The sequence below is a fragment of the Manis pentadactyla genome, chromosome 18 (genome assembly GCF_030020395.1).
Source record: "Manis pentadactyla isolate mManPen7 chromosome 18, mManPen7.hap1, whole genome shotgun sequence".
NCBI classification, from domain to species: Eukaryota; Metazoa; Chordata; class Mammalia; order Pholidota; family Manidae; genus Manis; species Manis pentadactyla.
In genome coordinates, this window is record NC_080036.1 from 13822279 (window position 1) to 13846820 (window position 24542).

General features: G+C 35.7%; 1 protein-coding gene across 7 annotated transcripts in view; it reads left to right on the plus strand.

Annotated features, from left to right (window-relative positions):
• Positions 1-24542, plus strand: part of TJP1 (tight junction protein 1) — a 270943-nt gene that overhangs the window by 166628 nt on the left and 79773 nt on the right. For all 7 annotated transcript variants that reach the window (XM_036878759.2, XM_036878760.2, XM_036878761.2 and 4 more), the window contains one exon: positions 8279-8335. In XM_036878759.2, coding sequence (XP_036734654.2) covers positions 8279-8335 — 57 coding nt within the window. The remainder of the gene's footprint in view (positions 1-8278; positions 8336-24542) is intronic.

The following is a 24542-nucleotide window of genomic DNA, read 5'->3' on the forward strand; positions in this document are numbered from 1 at the left end:
TCTCTTGAGTCTACAGATTTTGCCTGTTATTCATTGACTGCTTTGTTGTGTATGTGGTTTTTCATATGTCTTATTTTGAAACTGGAAAGATTCTTTATTTTTATTTTTATTTTGAATTAATGTTAGAATTAGAGAAGTTGCAAAAGTAGTAGAGTTTTTTATTCTTCATTCTCCTCCCCTTACATTTTACATGGCCATAGAATAATTATCAAGAATAAGAAATTAACATTGATACAGTAATATTAACTACAGACTATTAGAATTTTGCTAATTTTTCTTTTTTATGTTTCATGATTACACACTACATTTAGTTGTTACTTCTTTTTGGTGTCTTTGAATCTGTAACTTGTCTTTTGTCTTTTGTGACCTTTGTACTTTTGAAGATAATTGGTTATTTTGTAGAATGCCCATCAAATTGGTTTGATATTTTCTCATCATTGGAATTAGGCAGTGCATTTTGGCAAGAATACTTGAAAATCATATTGTGTCCTTGGTGCATTATATAAAGGGGTTCCTGATGTTGATGTGTATTAATGGTGACATTTACCTTGATCACTTGGGTAAGGTGGTATTTCTCCACTCTAAAGTTGCTGTATTTTTGTAGTAGATGAATGTTTTAGAGTTGATTTGAGGTAGTTCTGATACTGTTCCTTCGAACTTTCACTCAGTAACTGTAGCATTAGTTGGTGGATCTAGGCTGCAGCAATTTGTAGGGTTTGCCTGATGGTAACTCTGTTTCCCTTTTCCCTTCCACATTTGTTAAGTGAAATTCCTCTGTAAGGAGAGCTTGCTTTCCCATTTATTTATGTGATTATATCAGTATGGACTCATGGATATCTATTTTATTTTATGGGGTAAAATCCAGTACTATCATTATTGATTCTGTTGCTCAAGTTATTCCAGCTTTGGCCTTTGGAAGTCCCTTCAGGTTAGTTCCTGGGTTCTTCTGACAAGCTCCTGTATTTTTTTGAGCAGTCCCTTAATTTCTGGTGCCACATGATATTCCAGGTTCATCTTTTTTCCCTGTCCCATTCCTGGTACCAACCATTTCTCTAAGGACCCCTGGTTTGTTTTATTTGGAGAATAGTATTTAGAAATTAAGATCTCCATTGTAGCAGAGCTATTTCTATTCGATTTTTGTTGCTTCTGGGATCTCTCGGCAGACAGAGCTAAGAAACAGACATTATGTATACTAACCCGTGCATATCTACGTGACTGTTTTTTTTTAATCTGTTGTGCATATGATTAAAATCATGGGTTTATACTGATACCTCAGCTTCCAGGTTCACATCAGAGAGTTCATCTTAGCCTTGCTCCTTTTCTTATTTATAACTTTTTTCTCCAACAGTAGAAACACAGCTCTTATTATCTACAGTGCATATATTTCTTTCTGTTCACTTCTGTATACACAAAATAATTTCATATTTTTACCCCTGTCTCCAGGGGAACGACTTACTCTAGCTAGGCTACAGAATTTTTGTACAGTCCTTTTTTGTCTTTGGCTTTACAGCCTTCTGTCAAGGTTCCATTCCGCACAGTTACTTAGGTTCTTCTCTGGCCTCAGTTGGTCATATTACTCATTTGTAATACAGTTAAGCTCTTTTATTACTGTTTGTATTTCATTTGGACCCTCAGCCCCACCTCACCCCATACACCTTTGTTCATTTTAATGGTTTATATATATATATGAGAAGGATATACATCATGAAGCAATACTGTGGTCTAAGAGTCAGAGCTGCGCAAAAAGATACACTCAGAAATACCACACGTAGTCATCCTTGCTATCCCTTTCCCTTTCCCCTTTCTACCTGAAAACAGTTTGGAAGGTCTTTTGTACATCTTTAAGTCATTAGAAAATGTCAACCTAAAAAATAGTTTTATTTTTTGATAACTAGAGAGCATTCAGAGTTCTATAGCTGTCCCTGATGAGACTGTCTCAATGTTTACTATCCATACAAGGCTAACTTACTTAAGCAGATGTTCTTTCACTTTGATCTAGGACAGTGGCAAATACAGCAGTTTATCCGTGAAGTTAACATTTTAAGCAACCTCCAGCTTTGATCAACCAAAAAATTCCTGACCCACTTTGTCCTCCAACTCTTAATGTTTCCTAATAATAGCCAGCTCATCATTTGTCTCCTGACTTGTCAACCAAGGGGTGGACACTATAAAGTATTAGAAAATTTAACATACTGAGTACATGTTGGATGCTAAATTTATTTCCTGTTGAGACTGGCATCCTACAGTTGTTGCACTCTTACTTTGATCATTATTTTAATTCTTAAGCTTAGTGAGTTCTTATCTTGTATTTGAGAGATTTGTTAAACCCCAGAGTGTCTCTGAGACCTCTTCATCCGGCTTTAGGTTTATCTTTTTTTTACTACCTCTTGGACATCTCTATTTTGAGAGTTTATATGACAGTCCTTCAGATCAATCTAAATGTATGTTTTCCCCACCTACACATACACTAAACTTTTTCTTTCTAATTTGCATACCAGTGATGACAACTTGAAATACTTAACCGAAGGTCAAGGAGAGGCAGGGGTCATCTGTTTTATTCACAAAAATTCAGGTTTTACTTCTCAAGTTTCTGACTCAACCTCAGTCACAGGTGATCTTTTTTTCTATTTTGGATGGAAAAAAGTTCAAAAAGCAAAAACCCTTTTTGTAGAGCATAAGAATTCAGAAACAATTACTGTTGCCAGCTCTGCTCACAGAAGGAACCCAGAGAGAGCACCAGAGTGTTACTCCTCCCTTTACTACTTGATGTTCCTGATGAGGAACTGCAGTCATCAAGAAAGAGTGTTCAGCATGCTTTATTAAGATAATTATACTGAATAAACTATCTCAGGTATATAATTATATTTAAGGGTTCAATAAATTTTTAAAATATATAGGAATTTATTGTTTATAATATCTTCCATTTTTATATTTTGTTTTGGTGTATTCCCTGGACTGTAAATTATTTTTTGTATTAGCTCCACTGGTTTTCCTATGTCCTCACTGGCTGCTCCTTCTCAAGTTCCTTTGGTTCTTCCCTTTTTCCCCCTAAAATATTTGTGGTCCACAGGGTTATCTTAGACCTTTGGTAATTGGATATTTTCTTTTGGGTTCAATACTACTTTGTTGATTACTTGTAGATCCTTATTTATTTTAGATCTCAGTCTTGATCTTCAAACCTATATATCCAACTGCCTACTGCTTATTTCTCTGCTTCTGTATTTTCTCAGGCACCTTAAAGTTAGGAATGTCTAAAACTGAATTTGTAATCTTTTCTTTTTTCTGCTTTTTCACTCAGCTGCCCAGTGAGAAACATAACCACCATCTTTGACTCCTCTCCCCTTACTTTCTAACTGGTCTTATTGTCTCAAATCCATCTTCCATTTGAACAGCCTTCAGAAAGAGTTCTGACTGTATCATTTGACTGCCTGGTGTTTTCCCGTTGAGTTTAAAGTTCTTAGCATTACATTACAAGGCTTGTTGTGATGGTACTTTTGCAGCTTCTCTCTTTACCCTTTCCCTATTTCACAATTGTACAATTCAGCCATATGAAAGCCAGCTGATGCTTGCCCGACATGCTATTTCTTCTCTGGAAACATCTTTCCCTACTTTTCTTCCTGGCCATCTTTCAAGCTTGAACTAAAACGTTGGTTTCTTGGGGATTCAGTCCCAACAGGCAGAGTCGTCTCCATCCTTTCTGACACATTTTATACACCATTTATGTAATAGTACACACCTTCTCCTTGAGCTTCTTAGAAGAAGGCATCCTGCCTAATTAGCATCCACAACACTTAGCATATCTGCTAAAATGTTTGTTGAGTGAATTAGTTAATATGAAAGATTGTTTTTAAAATTATGGGGTAAGGAGGGTAAATTGTAGCCGGCTGTATACCTAGATAATGTTAAGGAGTTAGGATTTCCTTCATTTGGGAAACACTTGCTTTATTTGTTCTATTTGGGTTTTGGTCTCATCCCAGTTACAGGTTCATCCTGTCAGTTCTTGTATCTTTTCTCCATTTGATCTGTAATCAGCTCTTTAAAGGACAGGGAAACTGCCTGGAATTGAGATCTGAAATTTTGGCAGGAAGCCCTTTCAGGGTTGGTGATCTGAGTAGTGTCTTTGCCAACTAGAGCTTAGAACAAAGAAACCAAACAAACTCTTGGCAGATTCTGAAATGTAGCCTTTTGCTTCTTCAGAAATTGTGATTCTAGTCAGTTGATACTAGTCTGTAGAACTCAGAATCCAGTAGTCATGAATTGCAGGTCACTCTTGATGCCTCCAAGGGCTTCACTATTAATTGAATGTGCAGCCTGTTTGAATTGGAATTACAATTAGACTACAACTGGAATTACAGTTTTAAGAGAATTTTGTAGCTAGAAAGGACTTTTTACTTGTAATAACTAGCCAGTTCCTTAATTGTAGGTGAGGAAAACTAAGTCACCTACCTAGTTAATGGCTATGATCATGTTATTTCTCACCTAGTTCATTTTCTGTACAACAGCCTCTTTCAAAGTTATTAGGAAATGATAGTGCTGGAATCATGCTTAATTAAAGGAGTGACACTTTTTCTTGATCTCCCACAAATCTAAGTGCTTTGGAATGAGACTAGAGATTTACCAGAAGATACTTGTCTAAGTTATGCAATTAGGCATTCTGCTTTTTTTTTAATAAGAAAAATGACAAGCAAATTTTAAAATCATTTATTTGAATAGGTTATAGGTGAGCTTGATAAAACACTACAACAGGGCTCATAGTGAAAAAGTAAGATTCTCACCCCACTCCCCAGTTTCAGTTTTCCAGCCTAGAGTCCATTTGTTTCTTAGGTATTCTTCCAAAGGAAACCTTTTCCCCATTTCTCTAAAGTATCAAAATTCTTAGTCATTAATGAACAGTTTTTCATTATGTAATCCTCATGAAAATAGTGCTTAATAAATTTGCTAGTATAAAAAATGTTGTATATCACAATTAGCCTTCAATTTCTGAGTGATTTGCTGTAAAAAATCCCCTCCCAAACACACATTTTATTATGATCATTTTCAAACATAGCAAGATAGAAAGAATTTTACTTGAATCTTGACAACTAAGATTCTGCCATTATATTTGCATTATCACACATCTATGTTTTCATTTATATATTCATCCCTCAGTTCATTCAGAACGCCTTGTAAAGTCTGCCTGGCTATGTAAACAATCATGGATAGGATTTTGATGTTTTTGTCACTGAAGGAGAGTAGAAAGAGATAATGTGGTCTGTGGTTTAAACTAGACTACATTTTTCTGTTCAGGTTTTTTTTTTTGAGTGTTAAGAATTGGCAAGACAATAATTCTTTTATATTATGGTTAAAGTTGGTTTTGTGTGCTGGTCAAGAGCCTTTTTGATGTTTCATTCTCTGTTGCCTTCGTGTACATAGGTCTGCCTTCTGATAAATCAATCTAATAGGACTGTTTGGCTTTAACAGAATAGTGAGCTAATATACATTACCCATTTTTGGGAAGCCAGAGTTAGTTGTATCAACCTTAGAAACAAACAGCTATTTTACCAGCAAAAATGGTTGAGTGGGAATAGCAGAGAATTGCAATTTGAGACAAGCAAGCTAGGGCAAAGCCATAGGCATGTCTGGAGAACAGAGCAGCAGCTCTTTTATAAAGGGCCGAGTTGAGTGGGCTGTTCTAAGCAAAAAAGTCCATTAGAGTAAACTGGGAGTTCCAGGTATCAACAGCTGGGTTGTGATAGTCTCTTCTTGACTAGGCTGTTGTAAGGAGGCCAGTGGCAGAAATCTTCCTTCCTTCCTTTGGGTAGTAAAGTAGCAAACACAGTATAGATTTGCAGGGTTTCCTCTTCTGGTGGGGTCTGCATTGAGAAGGAGTGGTGGGACCCGAACTTCCCCTGGTGGTCTCCTGATGCCGTGTCAGTGGGGTTTCCCTTTATTAATATTCACAGTTGAGATGTGTACTTTTCGAATCCTTCTAAAGAAGAAACATTAATTTTGATAGGAATGCTGAAAAACCTGTTTTAGCATTTTTATTTTTCCCCCTTAATCAAATTAATTGCTCTATTGCACTTGTCTTGAAGCTTCTACATTAAGACCTCAATGTATAGATAACTCAGTAGAATAATATATATAGATTAAGTAAGTAGAATCAGTAGAATTACCAACAGTAGAGTAAGTACTTCTTAGTTAACAATAAAACATAACTAATTTTCTGAAATATTACTTGATTTTCCTAAAAGCACAGGTAAAGATAGATTAATTTGAAGTTTCAAATGGGATTTGGTGACTGTGGTTTAAAATACTTTGGCAGTTTATTCTGACTGGGAATGGAGAAAAAGAAAGCAAAAAGATAAAAATATCTGATGAAATAATGTCACCTATAATCCCCTGACTTTGAAGATGATCAGTTTTGTATATCTTTTCAGCCTTTCTTTTCCTCATGTTTAAACAAAATTAGAATAACAATGTGTAAGCTGTTACATAACCTGCATTTTCTCCCTGAATGTTAAGTGAATTTCCTCATTTGATTATTCTACAAAATGGAAACTGTGTGGTCAATAAAACAATATGGAGGAAGATAAACGTTTATACCAAAGAACAAGTTATCCAGCTACTTTGTCTGTTATCAGACATCTTTCACTTTGCACTGATAGATAGGCACAGGATTTAAGAAGCAGTGAAGCCATGCTACTGGTTAAAGAAGTGAATCCAGAAAAGACGAGCTTAGATGCTATGCAAGCAGTTCTCATTTTTAATAAGTCATCTATGATTAAACAAACTGGCAGTTATTGCAGATATTTTTATCATGTATATTTTAGTAGGATTCCCAGTGTTTAGCAGAATTACCCATATCATCATTGTTTCACATTGATGAACTTTTTTAATACACTAAAGTTCTCGTCAACTTTTGTTAAACAAAACAACTTTGTTTCCAGCAGAGAGCTCATTAAAGGGAGGTTTTGCTGCGCTTGATTGGAAGATTGAAACAAAATGCTGGTAAGGTTGATAGTTCTTATCTGTGGGAGTAAACAGAGAGAGCCTTTTTCTACCTCTCTTATTCATCTGGTCGGAAAGTTAATCTAGTTGCTTTGAATTTAGGGAAGCAGGCTTTCTTTATAGGGGTTCATTTTCTAATGTGACATTAATCTTTTATTAAAGTTGCTGTGGGAAGGGAGAAAGGGCCCATGGCACCTTGATGGGCATATTCTCATGATGCCAGTGACAGCAGTGCCAGAGAAAACACCTCTCTCTTTGAAGTAGACTTTATAACAATGGGTAACAAGTGATGTTCTGAGAATGTCATGCTCAGCATTCTCCCCTTCCACCCTACCTTTTGTTAACTCTAAAAAGGCTTTTTAAATTGTTTATAAATACGTATTTTTTGGGGGGGAACCCCAGTTCCACAAAATGGTAGTATTAAAAGAGACTGAGTTATGTTATGCATCCAAGAACAGTTATAATAAATTTATTTTTATTTATTTAGTGCTCATTCTTTGGATAGTCATTTATTTTCTCTCTAATAAGAGGTTCTTGACAGGAGGTGAACCTGAAGTGAAGTATGCTGTGGTTTGTGTAGAACCTGCATTGGAACCTGCATTGCTTTTATGGTGATTCTTGGGGGTGGGGGGGTTGGAGTTAAATTATGTATGTGCACATGTACACACGTGTGTGCATGATATGTATGCTAGAAAAGCCATTAATTTAGGGTTATAAACAAAGCTTGAGAAGATGATTCAGTAGTAAAACTGAAACTAGGTGGAGTAGTAGTGTTAAACTCTGTTTATTAAGACTGCCATTGACCAAATCTATCACATGGTCTTACCTAGTTTCCTGTGTAACATGTATACGTATAATTATTGAGTTAAGAGTTATTTGACTTTTCCTTCCTTTGCACAATGTAAGGAATGCTTTTAAATGTTACATGTGTTATTATATATTTTAAGGTAATCCTATTTCAGTTTTCTTTTTTTTCTCTGATGTTAAGCATAAAGTTGCTGAATTAGCTTGAATACTGATTTCAGCTGACATGAAATGAATATAGAGCAGCATCTGTCCAAATTAAGTTAAAAAACAAAGGAAGTTCCTGTGTGTAGTTTCCTGTTTCTTACAACAAAAACAAAAGCAAACAAAAAACCTTCCATAAGTATTAAGCTCCTTTCAGAGTACCTAATTAATGAATTTTTGGTATTTCAGTATGCCAAATTGGTTGCTGGATGTTCTCACTCGCTTTATTAAAGACATTTTCTTAAAAAATAAATGGTTTGTTTTTCTTTTCCTTTATCAGAACACAGCAATGGAGGAAACAGCTATATGGGAACAGCACACAGTGACACTTCACAGGGTAAGTTTCTGTTGCAGTAAATAATCTGTGTATAACTCAGGATACTGGCAGCCTCTGAGAACAATAGAGGAAAGCCAGATGTCAGGAAGCCAGAAGAAAGGGGGAAAACTTTTCTATATTCCTTTGTTTAAAATTAGAGTTGCAATAAATTCTTCATTCAGGTCAAAAGTGAACATGATTACTTTTTCACATATCCCTTTGGATTTGTATATTTTCTGACTTAAGAAGTTAGGTGTATTCAAAATGTTGGGTGATCAGATAAAAGACATTGTATGTTGGTATAACCAAGTATGAGTTGACTAAGCTCTACAAACAAGTATCATAGGCTTGGGGTTTAAAACTAAACCAGGTCGTGTGGGTAATCAAACTTAAAAGATAACCTGTTGATTTGAAACTTATAGACCCAAGCTTTTGCTTAAGCATTGTAGATGGGCAGAGAGCAAATAGCACTAAGACAGGTAAGAGTGAGAACTTGGTCTGCCGTGGGACTGTTCTGAATTTGAATCCTGGTGTGCTTCTTTCCCATTAGAAGTGGGCATTTGATCCAATCCCCTTCTAAAGCCTTGTTTTTCACAAGTTTAAAATTAGGACTAATGACACCTATTTATGCTTGACATAAAGTGTCTGCCATAATTTGCCTCTTTCCTCCCTTTGAAGAGAGCTGACTGTACTGATTACTTTTTCCTTTAGAGAATGACTAGAAGGAGATTGGAGAATATATAAATACTTCATACTTACTATTTCTATCATGCTATATCTGTTACTAGGAAAATGGAAAGAGGGGAAATCATATTCCTGAACCTTGCCCCTGATTGTCTCTTGAATGTTTGAATCTGTACAATAATAGATAATGGGTAAATTAATTATTAAAAAATAGTGATTCCAGATAAGACATGTAGTTGACTTTTTTTGTTTCCTTAAATGGTAAAAGAAGTCATTAATACTAACTTCAGCTTTTAATTTATAAAACTAAAATACAGCCTCTGTTTGAAATGTACTGATAGGTAGCATATTTAAATCAGGTTAAACATATAAAATAACTTCATACCGTACAATAATTGTTTAATCGGTTTGTTGTTGCATACTTTGGTATTATTTTATCCCATTGCATTTATTTTAACACCTTTATTTATTTATTTATTATTTTGGTATTAATTGATGTACAATTACATGAGCAACATTATGGTTACTAGACTCCCCCTATTATCAAGTCCCCACCACATACCCCATTACAGTCACTGTCCATCAGCATAGTAAGATGCTGTAGAATCACTACTTATCTTCTCTGTGTTATACTGCTTTCCCCATATCCCCCCACCCCCAGCCACCGCTACATTATGTGTGCTAATCATAATACCACTGTTTTCCCCTTATCCCTCCCTCCCCACTCATCTTCCCCAGTCCCTTTCCCTTTGGTAACTCTTAGTCCGTTCCTTGGTTCTGTGAGTCCGCTGCTGTTTTGTTCCTACAGTTTTTTCACTGTTCTTATACTGATAAATGAAATCATTTGATACTTATCTTTCTCCGCCTGGCTTATTTCACTGAGCATAATACCCTCTAGCTCCATCCATGTTGTTGTAAATGTTAAGATTTGTTTTGTTCTTATGGCTGAATAATATTCCATTGTGTATATCTACCACCTCTTCTTTATCCATTCATTTACTGATGGACCACTTAGGTTGCTTCCATTCCTTGGCTATTGTAAATAATGCTTGCGATAAGGATTGGGGTGCATATATCTTTTTCAAACTGGGCTGCTGCATTCTTAGGGTAAAATTCCTAGGAGTGAAATTCCTGGGTCAAATGGTATTTCTATTTTGAGTTTTTTGAGGATTCTCCATACTGCTTTCCACAATGGTTGAACTAGTTTACATTCCCGCCAGCAGTATAGGAGGGTTCCCCTTTCTCCACATTCTCACCAACACTTGTTGCTGTTTGTGTTTTGGATGGTGGCCATCCTAACTAGTGTGAGCTGATATCTCATTGTGGTTTTAATTTGCATTTCTCTGACGATTAGCGATGTGGAGCGTCTTTTCATATGCCTGTTGGCCATCTGAACTTCTTCTTCGGAGAAGTGTCTGTTCAGCTCCTCTGCCGATTTTTTAATTGGATTATTTGCTTTTTTGTTTGTTGAGGTACATGAGCTCTTTATATAATTTGGATGTCAACCCCTTATCAGATACGTCATTTATGAATATATTCTCCCATTCTGTAGGATGTCTTTTTGCTCTACTGATGGTGTTCATTGCTGTACAGAAGCTTTTTTATTTGATATAGTCCACTTGTTCGTTTTTGCTTTTGTTTCCCTTGCCCAGGGAGATATGTTCATGAAGAAGTTGCTCATGTTTATGACCAAGAGATTTTTGCCTATGTTTTTTTCTTAGAGTTTTATGGTTTCATGACTTACATTCAGGTCTTTGATCCATTTTGAGTTTACTTTTGAGTATGAGGTTAGACAATGACCCAGTTTCATTCTCTTACATGTAGCTGTCTGGTTTTGCCAATACCAGCTGTTGAAAAGGCTGTCGTTTCACCATCTGTTGTATATCCATGGCTCCTTTATCGCATATTGATTGACCATATATGCTTGGGCTTATATCTGGGCTCGTGAGTCTGTTCCATTGGTCTATGGGTCTGTTCTTGTGGCAGTACCAAATTGTCTTGATTACTGTGGTTTTGTATTAAAACTTGAAGTCAGGGAGCGTAGTGCCTCCAGTTTTATTCGTCCTTCTCAGGATTGCTTTGGCTATTTGAGGTCTTTTGTGGTTCCATATGAATTTTAGAACTATTTGTTCTACTTCATTGAAGAATGCTGTTGGTATTTTGATTGGGATTGCATTGAATCTGTAGATTGCTTTAGGCAGGAAGACCATTTTGACAGTTAATTCTTCCTATCCACGAGCATGGGACGTGTTTCCGTTTATTGGTATCTTCTTCAATTTATCTCATGAGTGTCTTGTAGTTTTCAGAGTATAAGTCTTTCACTTCCTTGGTTAGGTTTATTCCTAGGTATTTTATTCTTTTTGATGCAATTGTGAATGGAATTGTTTCCCTGGCTTCTCTTTCTGCTAGTTCATCTTTAGTGTATAGGAATGCAACAGATTTCTGTGTATTAATTTTGTAACCCAAAACTTTACTGAATTCAGATATTAGATCTAGTAGTTTTGGAGTGGATTCTTTAGGGTTTTTTATGTACAATATCATGTCATCTGCAAACAGGGGCAGTTTGACTTCTTCCTTACAAATCTATATGCCTTTTATTTCTTTGTGTTGTCTGATTGCCATGGCTAGAACCTCCAGAACTATGTTGAATAAAAGTGGGGAGAGTAGCCATCCTTGTCTTGTTCCCAATCTTAAAGGAAAAGCTTTCAGCTTCTTGCTAGTAAGTTTGATGTTTGCTGTGGGTTTGTCATATATGGCCTTTATTATGTTGAGGTATTTGCCCTCTATACCCATTTTGCTGAGGGTTTTTATCAAGAGTGGATGGTGAATTTTGTCGAATGCTTTTTGAGCATGTGTGATGGTCATGTGGTTTTTGTCCTTTTTGTTAATGTGGTGGATGATGTTGATGGATTTTCAAATGTTGTACCATCCTTGCATCCTTCAGATAAATCCCACTTAATCATGATGGATGATCTTTTTGATGTATTTTTTAATTCGGTTTGCTAATATTTTGTTGAATATTTTTGTGTCTATGTTCATCAGGGATATTGGTCTGTAATTTTCTTTTTTTGTGGTGTTTTTGCCTTGTTTGGTGTTAGAGTAATGTTGGCCTTGTAGAATGAGTTTGGGAGTACTCCCTCCTCTTCTACTTTTTTGAAAACTTTAAGGAGGATGGGTATTAGGTCTTCACTAAATGTTTGATAAAATTCAGCAGTAAAATGATCTCGTCCAGGAGTTTTGTTCTTAGGTAGTTTTTTGATTACCAGTTGAATTTTTTTGCTGATAATTGGTCTATTCAGATTTTCTGTTTCTTCCTGGGTCAGTCTTGGAAGGTTGTAATTTTCCAGAAAGTTGTCCATTTCTTCTACGTTATGCAGTTTGTTACCATATAATTTTTCATAGTATTCTCTAATAATTCTTTATATTTCTGTGGTGTCCATCGTGATATTTCCTTTCTCATTTCTGATTCTGTTTATGTGTGTAGACCCTCTTTTTTCCTTGATTAGTCTGGCTAGGGGTTTATCTATTTTGTTTATTTTCTCCAAGAACCAGCTTCTGCTTTCATTGATTCTTTCTATTGTTTTATTCTTCTCAATTTTATTTATTTCTCTTTTAGTCTTTATTATGTCCCTCCTTCTACTGACTTTGGGTCTCATTTGTTCTTCCTTTTCTAGTTTCATTAATTGTGAGTTTAGAATGTTCATATGGGATTGTTCTTCTTTCCTGAGGTAGGCCTGTATTGCAATATATTTCCCTCTTAGCACGGCCTTCGCTGCATCCCACAGATTTTGTGTTGTTGAGTTATTGTTGTCATTTGTCTCCATATATTGCTTGATCTCTGTTTTTATTTGGTCATTGATCCACTGATTATTTAGGACCATGTTATTAAGCTTCCATGTGTTTGTGGGCTTTTTCATTTTCTTTGTGTAATGTATTTCTAGTTTCATACCTTTGTGATCTGAGAAGCTGGTTGGTACGATTTCAATCTTTTTGAATGTATTGAGGCTCTTTTTGTGGCCTAGTATATGATCTAGTCTTGAAAACGTTCCATGTGCACTGGAGAAGAATGGGCATCCTGTTGCTTTTGGATGGAGTGTTTGTAGATGTCCATTAGGTCCATTTGTTCTAATACGTTGTTCAGTGGCTCTGTCTCTTTACTTATTTTCTGTCTGGTTGATCTGTCCTTTGGAGTGAGTGGTGTGTTGAAGTCTCCTAAAATGAATGCATTGCATTCTATTTCCCCCTTTAATTCTGTTATTATTTGTTTCACATATGTATGTGATCCAGTGTTGGACGCATAGATATTTGTAATAGTTATATCCTCTTGTTGGACTGACCCCTTTATCCTTGTGTGATGTTCTTCTTTGTCTCTTGTTACTTTCTTTGTTTAGAAATCTATTTTGTCTGATACAAGTACTGCAACTCCTGCTTTTCTCCCTGTTAGTTGTATGAAATATCTTTCTCCATCCGTTTCCTTTCAGTCTGTGTATGTCTTTGGATTTGAAGTGAGTCTCTTGTGGGCAGCATATAGACGGGTCTTGTTTTTTTATCCATTCAGTGACTCTTTGTCTTTTGATTGGTGCATTCAGACCATTTACATTTAGGGTGATTATCGATAGGTATGTACTTATTGCCATTGCAGGCTTTAGATTCATGGTTACCAAAGGTTCAAGGGAAATTTCCTTAGTATCTAGCAGTCTAATTTAACTCACTTTGCATGCTATTAGAAATACAACCTAAAGATTCTTTTTTTTTTAACTCTTTAAATTTTTCCTCCTTTTTCATCCTCCTCTATTCTTTGTATGTTATGAATCATATTCTGTACTCTTTGTCTATCCCTTGTGTGACATCTGTTTAGCCTTAGGAATACTTCCATCTGTAGCAGTTCCTCCAAAATGCACTGCAGAGGTGGTTTGTGGGAGGTAAATTCTCTCAGCTTTTGCTTATCTGAAAATTGTTTAATCCCTCCTTCAAATTTATGTGATAACCTTGCCGGGTAGAGTATTCTTGTTTCAAGGCCCTTCTGCTTCATTGCATTAAATATATCATGCCACTCCCTTCTGTCCTGAAAGGTTTCTGTTGAGAAATCTGATGATAGCCTGATGGGTTTTCCTTTGTATGTAATATTTTTTTCTCTTCCTAGCTGCTTTTAATAGTCTGTCTTTATCCTTGATCTTTGCCACTTTAATTATTATATGTCTTGATGTTCTCTTCCTTGTACCCCTTGTGTTGGGAGATCTGTGCATCTCCATGGCTTGAGAGACTATCTCCTTCCCCTGATTGGGGAATTTTTCAGCAATTACCTCCTCAGTGACACTTTCTATCCCCTTTTCTCTCTCTTCTTCTGGTTCCCCTATTATGCGAATATTGTTCTGTTTGGATTGGTCACACAGTTCTCTCAATATTCTTTCATTCTTAGAGATTCTTTTTTCTCTCTGTGCCTCAGCTTATTTGTGTTCCTCTTCTCTTATTTCTATTCCATTTACCGTCTCTTTTACTATGTCTAATCTGCTTTTAAATCCCTCCATTGTATGTTTCATTTCAGATATGGAATTTCTTAATGATTGAATCTCCATCTTAAATTTGTTCTTGAGTTGTTGAATATTTTTCTGTACCTCCATAGGCATGTTTATGATTTTTATTTTGAATTCTCTTTCAGGAAGATTGGTGAGTTCAGTTTCTTTTGGCCCTTTTTCTGGTGTTTGTGAGATTTTGGTCTGAACCATATTCTTTTGATGTTTCATATTTCTGTGTGGTGCCCCCTAGTGTACAGAAGCTCCAGTCTGGCATCTCACACTTAGCCTAATGCATCTGAGATTTCTCCATGATGTCTTTCCTGTCAGCTCTTCTGTTGTTGTTTTTGTTTTGCTTAGGTCCTTATTGCTTGTGTGTCATTCCATTGTATGGATGTGGAATTATTTGTTTATTCATTCTCTGGCTTTGATACATTTGGGTTGTTTCTAGTTTTCCATGATTATGAATAAATATGCTCCTGCATACGGGATATTGTACATTTCTGTTGGGTAAATACTTAGGAATGGAATTGCAATGGGTTTTGTGGTAAGTGAATGTGTATAAGAAACTGCCAAACTGCACCATTCTGCATCCCCATTAGCAAGTATGAAAGCTCCAGTTGCTCTGTATCCTCACCAACACTTGATAATTTCCAAGGTTTTTTCCGCCTAATTTTAGCCATTCTAATAGTTGTGTTAGTGGTATGTCATTACGGTTTTAGTTTGCAGTTCTTTGAAGACTAATGATGTTGAGTATCTGTTTATGTGTGTGTTTGTCATCCATGTATCTTCTTTTTAAAATATGTTCAAGTTTTTTGCCCATTTTAAATTGTTTTTTTCCTTTTTATTGAGTGTTTTTTTTTTAATTGTGGTAAAATACATGGAACATAAAATTCAACATCTATTCAGGGCCTTTGCCCATTGTTTAATTGGTTATTTGTTTAGTTATTGAGTTGTAGGAATTCTACATATATTTCGGATACCCTTACCAGTATATAATGTGCACTTTTTATCAATCTGTGTATTGCCTTTTCACTCTGTTGTTTGTTAATTGAGTTTTGAGGGTTCTTTATATAGTCAGGATACAAATTTATTATCAGGTATTGTTTTGCAAATATTTTTCCCATCTGTACTTGCCTTTTTCCTTCTGTTAACAGGGTCTTTTGCAGAGCATAAGTTTTAAATTTTGATGAAGTCCACTTTGTTAGTTTTTTGCTTTTATTGATCATGCTTTTGGTGTTGTTTCTGAGAAGTCTTTGCCAAACACAGGGTCATAAAGGTTTTAACGTATTTTTTCATATAAATTTTGTTAGTGTTCTGTTTTGCTTATGTTATGGAACTTGGAGAGTGGATTTATTTTTTATATGGATGGCCAATTTTTTGAGCAACAATTTGTGAAGATTATCCTTTCTCCATTAATTGCATTCTACCTTTGTCAGAAATCAAAGACCATATATGTATATGTTTCTTTCCCTAGTCTGTATTCTATTGATCTATGTGTCTCTATCCTTCTACTAATTAGATCTGCCTTTATTATTATAGCTTTATATTAAGTGTAGAAATCAAGTAATTTGAATCCTCCAAATTTTCTCCTTTTCTTTTTAATTGCTTCAACTATTCTAGTTCTTTCCCTTTCTATATAAATTTTATAATAAGTTTGTCAAATTAAAAAGAAAGTGCTGGGATTTTCATTAGCATTGCATTGAGTCTGCAGATCAATTTGGGGAGAATTGACATCTTAACAATATTAAGTCTTCCAAACTGTGAATGTGATAATATCTCTCCATTCTTTTATTTCCTTCAGTACTGCTTTATAGCTTTCCGCATATAGATCCTGCACACATTTTGTAGACTTCTAGTTAAGTATATTTCCTGGTGCAATTATAAATGTTTTTTTTTTTTTTTCATTTTTTGATCATTCAGTTTTGTTTTTAAATAGTGAGCTTGTAACTTTTTCTAAATTTACTAGTTCTAGGAATTTTGGGGGGATTGCTTGGGATTTCTCTATGTAAACAGTCATGTTATCTGTGAACAGAGGCAGTTTTATTTCTTCTTTTCTGATCTTTATGCTGCTTATATCCTTTTCTTGCCTTATAGCACTAGCTAGGACTTCCAGGATATTGTCGACTAGGAATAATGAGAAGACATTCTTGCCTTATTCCTAAATTTAGGAATTTAAATACGATAGTAGCTGTGGGGTTTTTGTAGATGTCTTTTATCAGGCTGAGAAGTTTCCTTGTATTTCTGTTTTGCCACTCACTAGGTTGAGGAAATTTCCTTTAATACTTAATTTTCAAAGAGGCTTTTTGTTTGCTTGATTATTTTTTAATCATGAACAGATGTTGAGTTTGCCAGTGCTTTTTTTGCAAATCGAAAGTCCTCAAAAACCCTCCATCCAGGAATTCTTATTTGAATGTTTTTTAAGATTGCACTGTCAGTATAAGCCAAGAGACTCAAGTCAAAGCATAATTCAGTTGACTTCATTCTCTGAGACTGTAGAACTTTAAAATATCTCAGTCCTGTGGTGGTCTGAGTTGATCCAGAATAAAATTTAGACTACTAGAGTGTTGTTAGCAAACTTTTGCTGTAAACAGCCAAATAATAAATACTTTAGACCTTGCAGGTGATAAATCTCTGTCACAACCACTCAACTGAAGTTTTTCAAAAGCAGCCATATACAGTAAGTAAACAAGAGGGTATGGCTGTGCTCCAGTAAAGCTTTATTTCAAAAATGAGCAGCTAGCCAGATGTGGCCTGCAGGCCATAGTTTGCTGACTATTTATCTAGAGCTGAAAGCAAGGAAGGGTGAGCTTATCTTAGTGTTCAGCTAGGGAGGCAATTGAATAAGAAGTAAACTTGGAACAAGAGTGTCACAACAATGCACTGGGAGAAAGAATAGTCTTTCTAACTCATGGTGCTGGGATAACTGGTTAACCACGTGGGAAATAATGAGTTTGGACTCCTACCTCACATCAGGTACAAAATTAACATAAAATGGATCATAGCCATAAATGTAAGAGCTGAAACTCTATAAAACTCTTAGAAGAAAACAGGAATAAGTCTTTGTGACCTTGGATTAAGCAATGGTTTTTTAGTATTGATACTAAAAGCACAAAAACAAAAGAGAAAACGGATAAATTGGACTGCATTAAAATTAAAAACTCTATTTCACAAGTGGGACTACATCAAGCTAAAAAGCTGCTGTTCTTCAAAGGAAACCATCAGCAAAATGAAAAGCAACCTACTGATGGGAGAAGATACTTGCAAATGATATAACCAACAAGGGGTTAATATATAAAATATTTAAAGAACTCATACAGCTCAACACCAAAGAAACAATCTGATTAAAAAATGGGCAGAGGACCTGAAGGGTATTTTTCCAAAGAAGACATAAATGCTCAACAGACACATGAAAAGATGCTCAGCATCATTAATCATCAGGGAAATGCAAATCAAAACCACAATGAGATACCACCTCATGCCAGTCAGAGTGGCTAATAACAAGACAAGAAATAACTATGGTGGAGAGGATGTAAAAAAAGGAAACAATCCTACACTGTTGGTGGGAATGTAAATTGGTGCAGCCACTATGGAAAGCAGTATGGAGGTTTCTAAAAAACTAGAAATAGAAATACCATACAACCCAATAATACCACTTTTGGGAATTTACCCAAAGAAAACAAAATCATTAATTTGAAAAGGTGTATGCACTCCTGTGTTTATTACAGACCTATTTACAATAACCAAAACATGGAAGAAGAAGATATGGCATATATACATGCTGGAATATTACTCAGTCATAAAAAGAAGGAAATCTTGCCATTTGTGACAACACTGATGGACCCTAGAGGGTATTATGTTCAGTAAAATAAGTCAGTCAGAGAAAGGCAGTACCATATGATTTCACTTACATGTGGAATCTAAAAAACAAACCAAAAGAACGAACAAAACAGAAATGATTCATAAACACAGAGAATAGGCAGGTGGTTGCCTTAGGGGAGGGAGTAGGAGGATGGGTGAAATAGGTAAAGGGGAAAAGAATTAGAATAGTTGATGTCTTGATCTGGATGATGTTTATGTGAATGCATGCACATGGCAAAGTTCATTGAACTGTACACTAAAATCTGTGCATTTTATTATATGTACATAAATTAAAAAAAAAAACCTGAGGAAAATACTTTCTTTAAAACTTCCATTTCAAAGGACACCGTCCAGAAAGTGAAAGGTCAACCCACAAAATGGGAGAAAATGTTTGCAAATTGTATATCTGATGAGGGACTTTTATAAGAATATTAAAACTCTTGTAACTCCATAGTAACAAGATAAATAATTCATCACAAAATGGACGAAGGATTTGAATAGACATTGCTCTGAAGATACAGAAATTTCCTGTAAGCACTTGGAAAGATGCCTAAAATCATTAGGGAATTGTGGGTAAAATTGTAATGTTTCCAGAATGTCTCACCTGGCTTTAGTGCATCTGCATATCAACAGGCATTACTCAGGGGTGGGTAGGGGTATGGCTTTAGTGCGTCTGCATATCAATAGGCATTCCTCAGGGGTGGAGACAGTTCATCTCCAAATCAATGGGTAATTACCTGGGCAAGGGGCCGTGGGCGAGGGCGGCTTATTTGCGCTTGAGACAGGGAGGGGGAGTGCTGGTTTGCTTCTGCTAGAGTAGGAAAGAGAGATGGCCCTGCACTACAGTTTGTAAGCAATAAACAGGTTTTAAACTTTATTTCTCCCTTTGAGTTATTTCGGTTTTTGAGGTGTCTTGCCCTGGGATTTCCTCTTCCCGGACTGCAGGAATATATGTCAAAATCCTCTGAGAGATACCCTGTCACATCCACTAGAATAGCTGTAACCACAAAGACAGACAATAACAAGTGTTGGTGAGGATGTTGATGTGTTGACTGGTGGAAATGTAAAATGGTATGAAATGGAAAACAGGGAGTTCCTAAAAGTTAAACATAGAATTGCCATGTGACCCAGCAATTCTACTCCTAAATATAAACCCAAGAGAAATGGAAACACACATACAATAATACATGTGAATGTTCATAGCAGCATTATTCATAATGGACAAAATTGAAATAACCCAAATATCCATCAGCTGATGAGTAATCATTAAGCAAAATTTGGTACATCCTTATAATGGAATATTATTTAGCAATAAAAGAAATGAAGTATTTTGATACATGCTTACAACCCAGGTGAACCTTGGAAATACTGTGCTAATTGAAAGAAACCAGTCACAAAGGACCATATATTGTATGATTCCATTTATATGAAAAATGGTCAGAGCAGGTGAATAGACAGAAAGTAGATTAGTAGTTGCTTAGGGTTAGGATGGCTAAAGGGTAGGGAATTTCCTTTTAGAGTGATGAAAATGTTATAGAACTGATTGTGATGGTTGCACAACTGTGTGAATATACAAAAGTATTGAATTGTACATTTTAAAGGGTGGATTTTATGATGTGTGAAATATCTCAGTAAAGCTGGGATGAGGATGGGGAGAGAAAGCGGTATGGCTTATGTCATTTGCTGAGGTAGTTCTAAGCTGGTATACTATAGATAAAAGGTAAGCATTCACACTGAGGTAAGCACATAAGGTAGGCTTGGTTTATCTGGTTGAAAGCCATTGTTTACATTGATAAGAATGCATTATAAATGTCTAGAACTCTTATTTAATCCTCTGTGAAGTAGGATCCAACCACCTGGAGTAAATTGAATCTCAGAAAATTCTAGTGAAATGCCCCAAAAGAGCTAGAACTTGAACCCAGGTAGTTGGACTCAGCATATAATGTTCTTCCTTGTATGTCAAATTTAATTTTAAATCTAAAAAATGTTTATGGAATGTAATTTCTGAAATTCAAAACTCATATAATTCTATTACATAAACTACACATAAATGCAGTAAAATCAATGAAATAAAAATAGGAAACTTGGTAAGGAAGGAACCAAAGTCTCCAGGTTTTTAAAAATTTAGGACGTTGGTGGTGAGGTCAGATTTGTGAAGAAAATGATAGTTTTGGAGAAGGGCAATTGGAGGTATCCTATAAGAAGCTGGATATAGGAAAATGGAACATGAATTAGAAATGAAAGCTATAAATTGATAACCAGAATCAGAAGAGTGAGGGTCACAGTATATGAATAAATAGGACACACACACACACACACACACACACACACACACACAATTTGAGGAGCCAAGGGACTATTAAGGACACAGGTAAAAAAGAACTAATCTAACAGTCATAGATCATTTAAGCAACATTTTGAGAATGACCAAGGTAAGGTAGAAAAACTGTAGGCATCTTGTTACTTATAATCTAGTTCGGGTTTACCACTAATTTTGTGCAAGCCATTTAAATCTCTTGGGACCTCATAGAATCAAAGTACATCAAAGCTGAAAACATATTAATCTCTTTTATTCAAAGAAGAGAACTCCAGTCCCATAGAGTTCCTGCATGAGGTCATTATCAGCAAGTAAAGAGACACTAGGACCCCTAGGACTTCTGATTTCATTTGTATAAAGGAAGTTGAGTCAAATAATTGCTTAGGATCCATTTAGTTTTAAAATCCTATGATCCCATTATCCAATGTGAAGACAAATTACTGGAATAGATTCCATAGAATGTTGAGGGCTGATTGGAAGAAGGGGAGAGGAGTAAAGTTAGGATTAAGTTAGCTGGTTATAGAAATTTGGCAAGGAAGAAATGGAAGGCAACGGGGAATCTTTAAATAGACAATTGGGCATCTTTAAAGGGAGCAGAGAAGAATCTTTGGAGGGGAGATTATTAGATATATCTGCAGCTGAATCCACTATTTCAGGACCTCTTCCCCAGCTCCTTTTTTAAGGAATCAAGAAATGCTTTAACACATTAGTGGGCAAACCTTTTTTGTAAAACATCAGATAGTGAATGATTTCAGCCTTGTGGGTCCATAGGGTCCCTGTTGGAACTACTCAGTGCAAAAGCAGTCACAATGCTATGTAAAGGAATGGGCATATCTAGTGTCCAGTAAAACTGGACAAATAGTGGAGCAGATTCCAGGCCTCTTGTTTATCATAAATTCAGTCTCCTACCTGGTAAAGATACAGATGCATAAGTTATTACCGTTCATGGCTGCTTATGGTCTTAAAAGGATGAAATATGATGGAAGTAAATTCTTTGATGCTCTTCCATCCAGAGGCTATAACCATATATGTGTATGCATATACAAATAAATGAAATCATATTATATTGCCTTAAACCACTTCTCCCACCACCATAATAAAAAACATTATCTTGGACGTTTTCTCATGTAAACATATAAAAATCAACTATATTTTGACACCTATAAAATTTGTTTCATAAAGATACATAAGAAAAAATGGAATATTTTGCATTTCTTTTGAAAATCCGTCAGAAAGGCAATCACATTAGTCTTTTAAGTAAGTCCAATAGAGCATACCATTGCCTCAGAATAATAATTCTGTCACCATCAATTTTGATTACTGAAAACAGTATTAAAGTTTTTTTCACGCATGCTATCCCTATTCCTTTCTCCATTAAAAAAATGGTTTTTGCTCTATCTAGATTAACTATTACATAATTCAGTTTTTGTATTCATTAATTTTAGTATTCAAAATAAGTGGATATTTAGTGCTTATCACATGTCCTCTGTGTATCTCTTGTCATGTTGATTGTTAAAAAGTTCTCAGATTCTTCAGGAAGGGATCATGAAACCAGCGTTCCATGTGTTCTTGCATGTTCATTAGCTTATCTGTGCTTTTTTATACTTAAAGGTCAGTTTTACTAGATATAAAATCCTTGGCTCACGGTTTCCTTAAGTTTCTTAACTCTGCTGTCTTTGTCATAACATGGTTACTGTCCCAAGTGTGGTGATGATCTAAGTTTCTTTTTTTATAAGTTATGAGCTGTTTTTGCCTAGATGCCAAAGAATCTTTTTCCTTGAAATCTAGTCATTTTATTTGAATGTATCTTGGTGTTTATCCCTCTGAAGTGATATTCTTAGATAATTCTCAAATATCTACAGATACCTACAGTGACGTGTGCCCTTTGAGGATGTAGTTTCAGTTAGAATATCAGGAAAAAAATTTTTTAATTATGGTTTTCACTGTTCTTTCTCTTTATTTTGGTTTAGTTTTTAGGGACTACTACTATACATGTCTCTTCTGCCTGTCTTCAATATTTGTAATTTTCTCTCAAATCCTTTTTTTAAAAAAATTCTTGCATCATTTCTTTTTCATTTTTAAAAAGATTTCTCCTATTCACTTCCTTTTTCTCACAGTATTGTTATGTTTATTTGATCTTGTGTTCCTCCTATCTAAAATTACTTTTGGAATTTCTAATTAGCTCTTGAATTCTGTCAACATGTTTGAGTTTTTCATGTTTTGCATGGTTTCTTATGCCGTTCAGTTTGTTTTATAATAATAATAGCTCCAGTCTTCTTTTGAGCATTCATTTTGGCATGCCTTCATTTCCTGTAGGTATATTATTATCCTGCTATTCATTATCTTTATAGTAATGTTTTAAGGGATTTGATCCTGATACTTGTTTTGGATCGTTTTTATGTGAAGCAAGTTTTTTTTTTTTTAGTTTTTAGAAATTGGCTTAGTTTGTGTATGTGTGTTTGTGTGCGTGCACACGTGGGCATGTGTATGTGCTTAGAAAATATAACTGCTGCTTTCCGACATTTCCTAGCTCAGTGCCCTTTGTGACTTTTATCTGGACCTTCTGTTTTGTTTCTCTGGTGTTCTGTCCCAGTCAGGTTTGAGTCCACTGCCAGTATTTCTCCAAGTGTGGGATCCTGTCGTAGAAGGTCCTGGCAGGTCAGTGTTGAGGATTCCTATGGGTTATACTGCTCCCTCCAGTCGATTGAGGCTCTAATGCAGCCTCCTAGACCACTATTGGAATAGGCAAAATTCCTCTCAGTTCTAGTTGTGTTTCTTAAATTTCCTGTCATTCTTTCCAGTGAATAATAACCATCAGTTACTTTGGGGCTCTTTTAGTTACAGACACCCTGTGACTTTCCTCCCATGTGGGTGTTGGGAACACACAAGTCTCATAGCTGTTGCTCATCCCCGCTTGCTTGGGTTTTGCACCTTGAAGGTTATAATGATTACCTGGTTTTGTTGTAAATTCTAGGGGTTTTGGTTTGTTATGTAGTTGCCCTGCTTGTTTTTATTTGGGAACACAGGGAGGTTCAAAATCCAGGCTACTGCTAAGTTTTCCAGAAATCTGAGCTTTTAATGCTCAAATTAGTGCTACGTTTAAAAAAGACAACTCTCTAAGGGGGAATTTAATTAAAATTAAATTGAATACTGAGTCCAAATACTTACTATAGTTCACTAACATTGACAAATAACTTATGTTAGACCCCCTGCAGCGTTTTACTTAGCTGGAATATGTAAGTAAATATGTGAATCCCTCCCAAATGGAGCCTTGATACTTAGGCTACTTAATAGCACCATGTGTTAAGTATGTACATGTGCTTTAGGAGCATACTGGATGGGCTGCAGTGTCTATGGAAAGCTAGGATGGTTTTATGAATGAGATGATACTGTATCTGGATTTTGAAGGATGAGGTGAATCTTGCAAGACTGATGAGGTGCTAATGGAATCCTAGGCAGAGAGGAGATACAAAGGCATAGTTTGATAATGCATTGCGTGCTTAAGCAGGGATTGCTAGTTAAGTGTGTCTAGAGCAAAGACGGGGGTGCTGGGAGGCAAGTTGCATTATGTTTCAGGATATTGCATACTAAGGAATTTGGACCTATGGGCAGAGGAATGCCAGGACCAGGTTTGTTTTGAACCCTTAGAATATGGTGGTGGGTAAATTACAGTGTAGTAGAGGTAAGAAATCTATTGAAAAGGGACAAGTAAGACAGTGGTGGACATGGAGGGAAGAGAAAAGAGTGGAATAGTTGAATCCTTTTTAGTTTTTTATTACTACCCTGGTCTGAAGTTCACAAAGCATTTAAGGCTAAGTTGTCAGCCTTGGCTGCACCCACTTAGGTGCTTTAA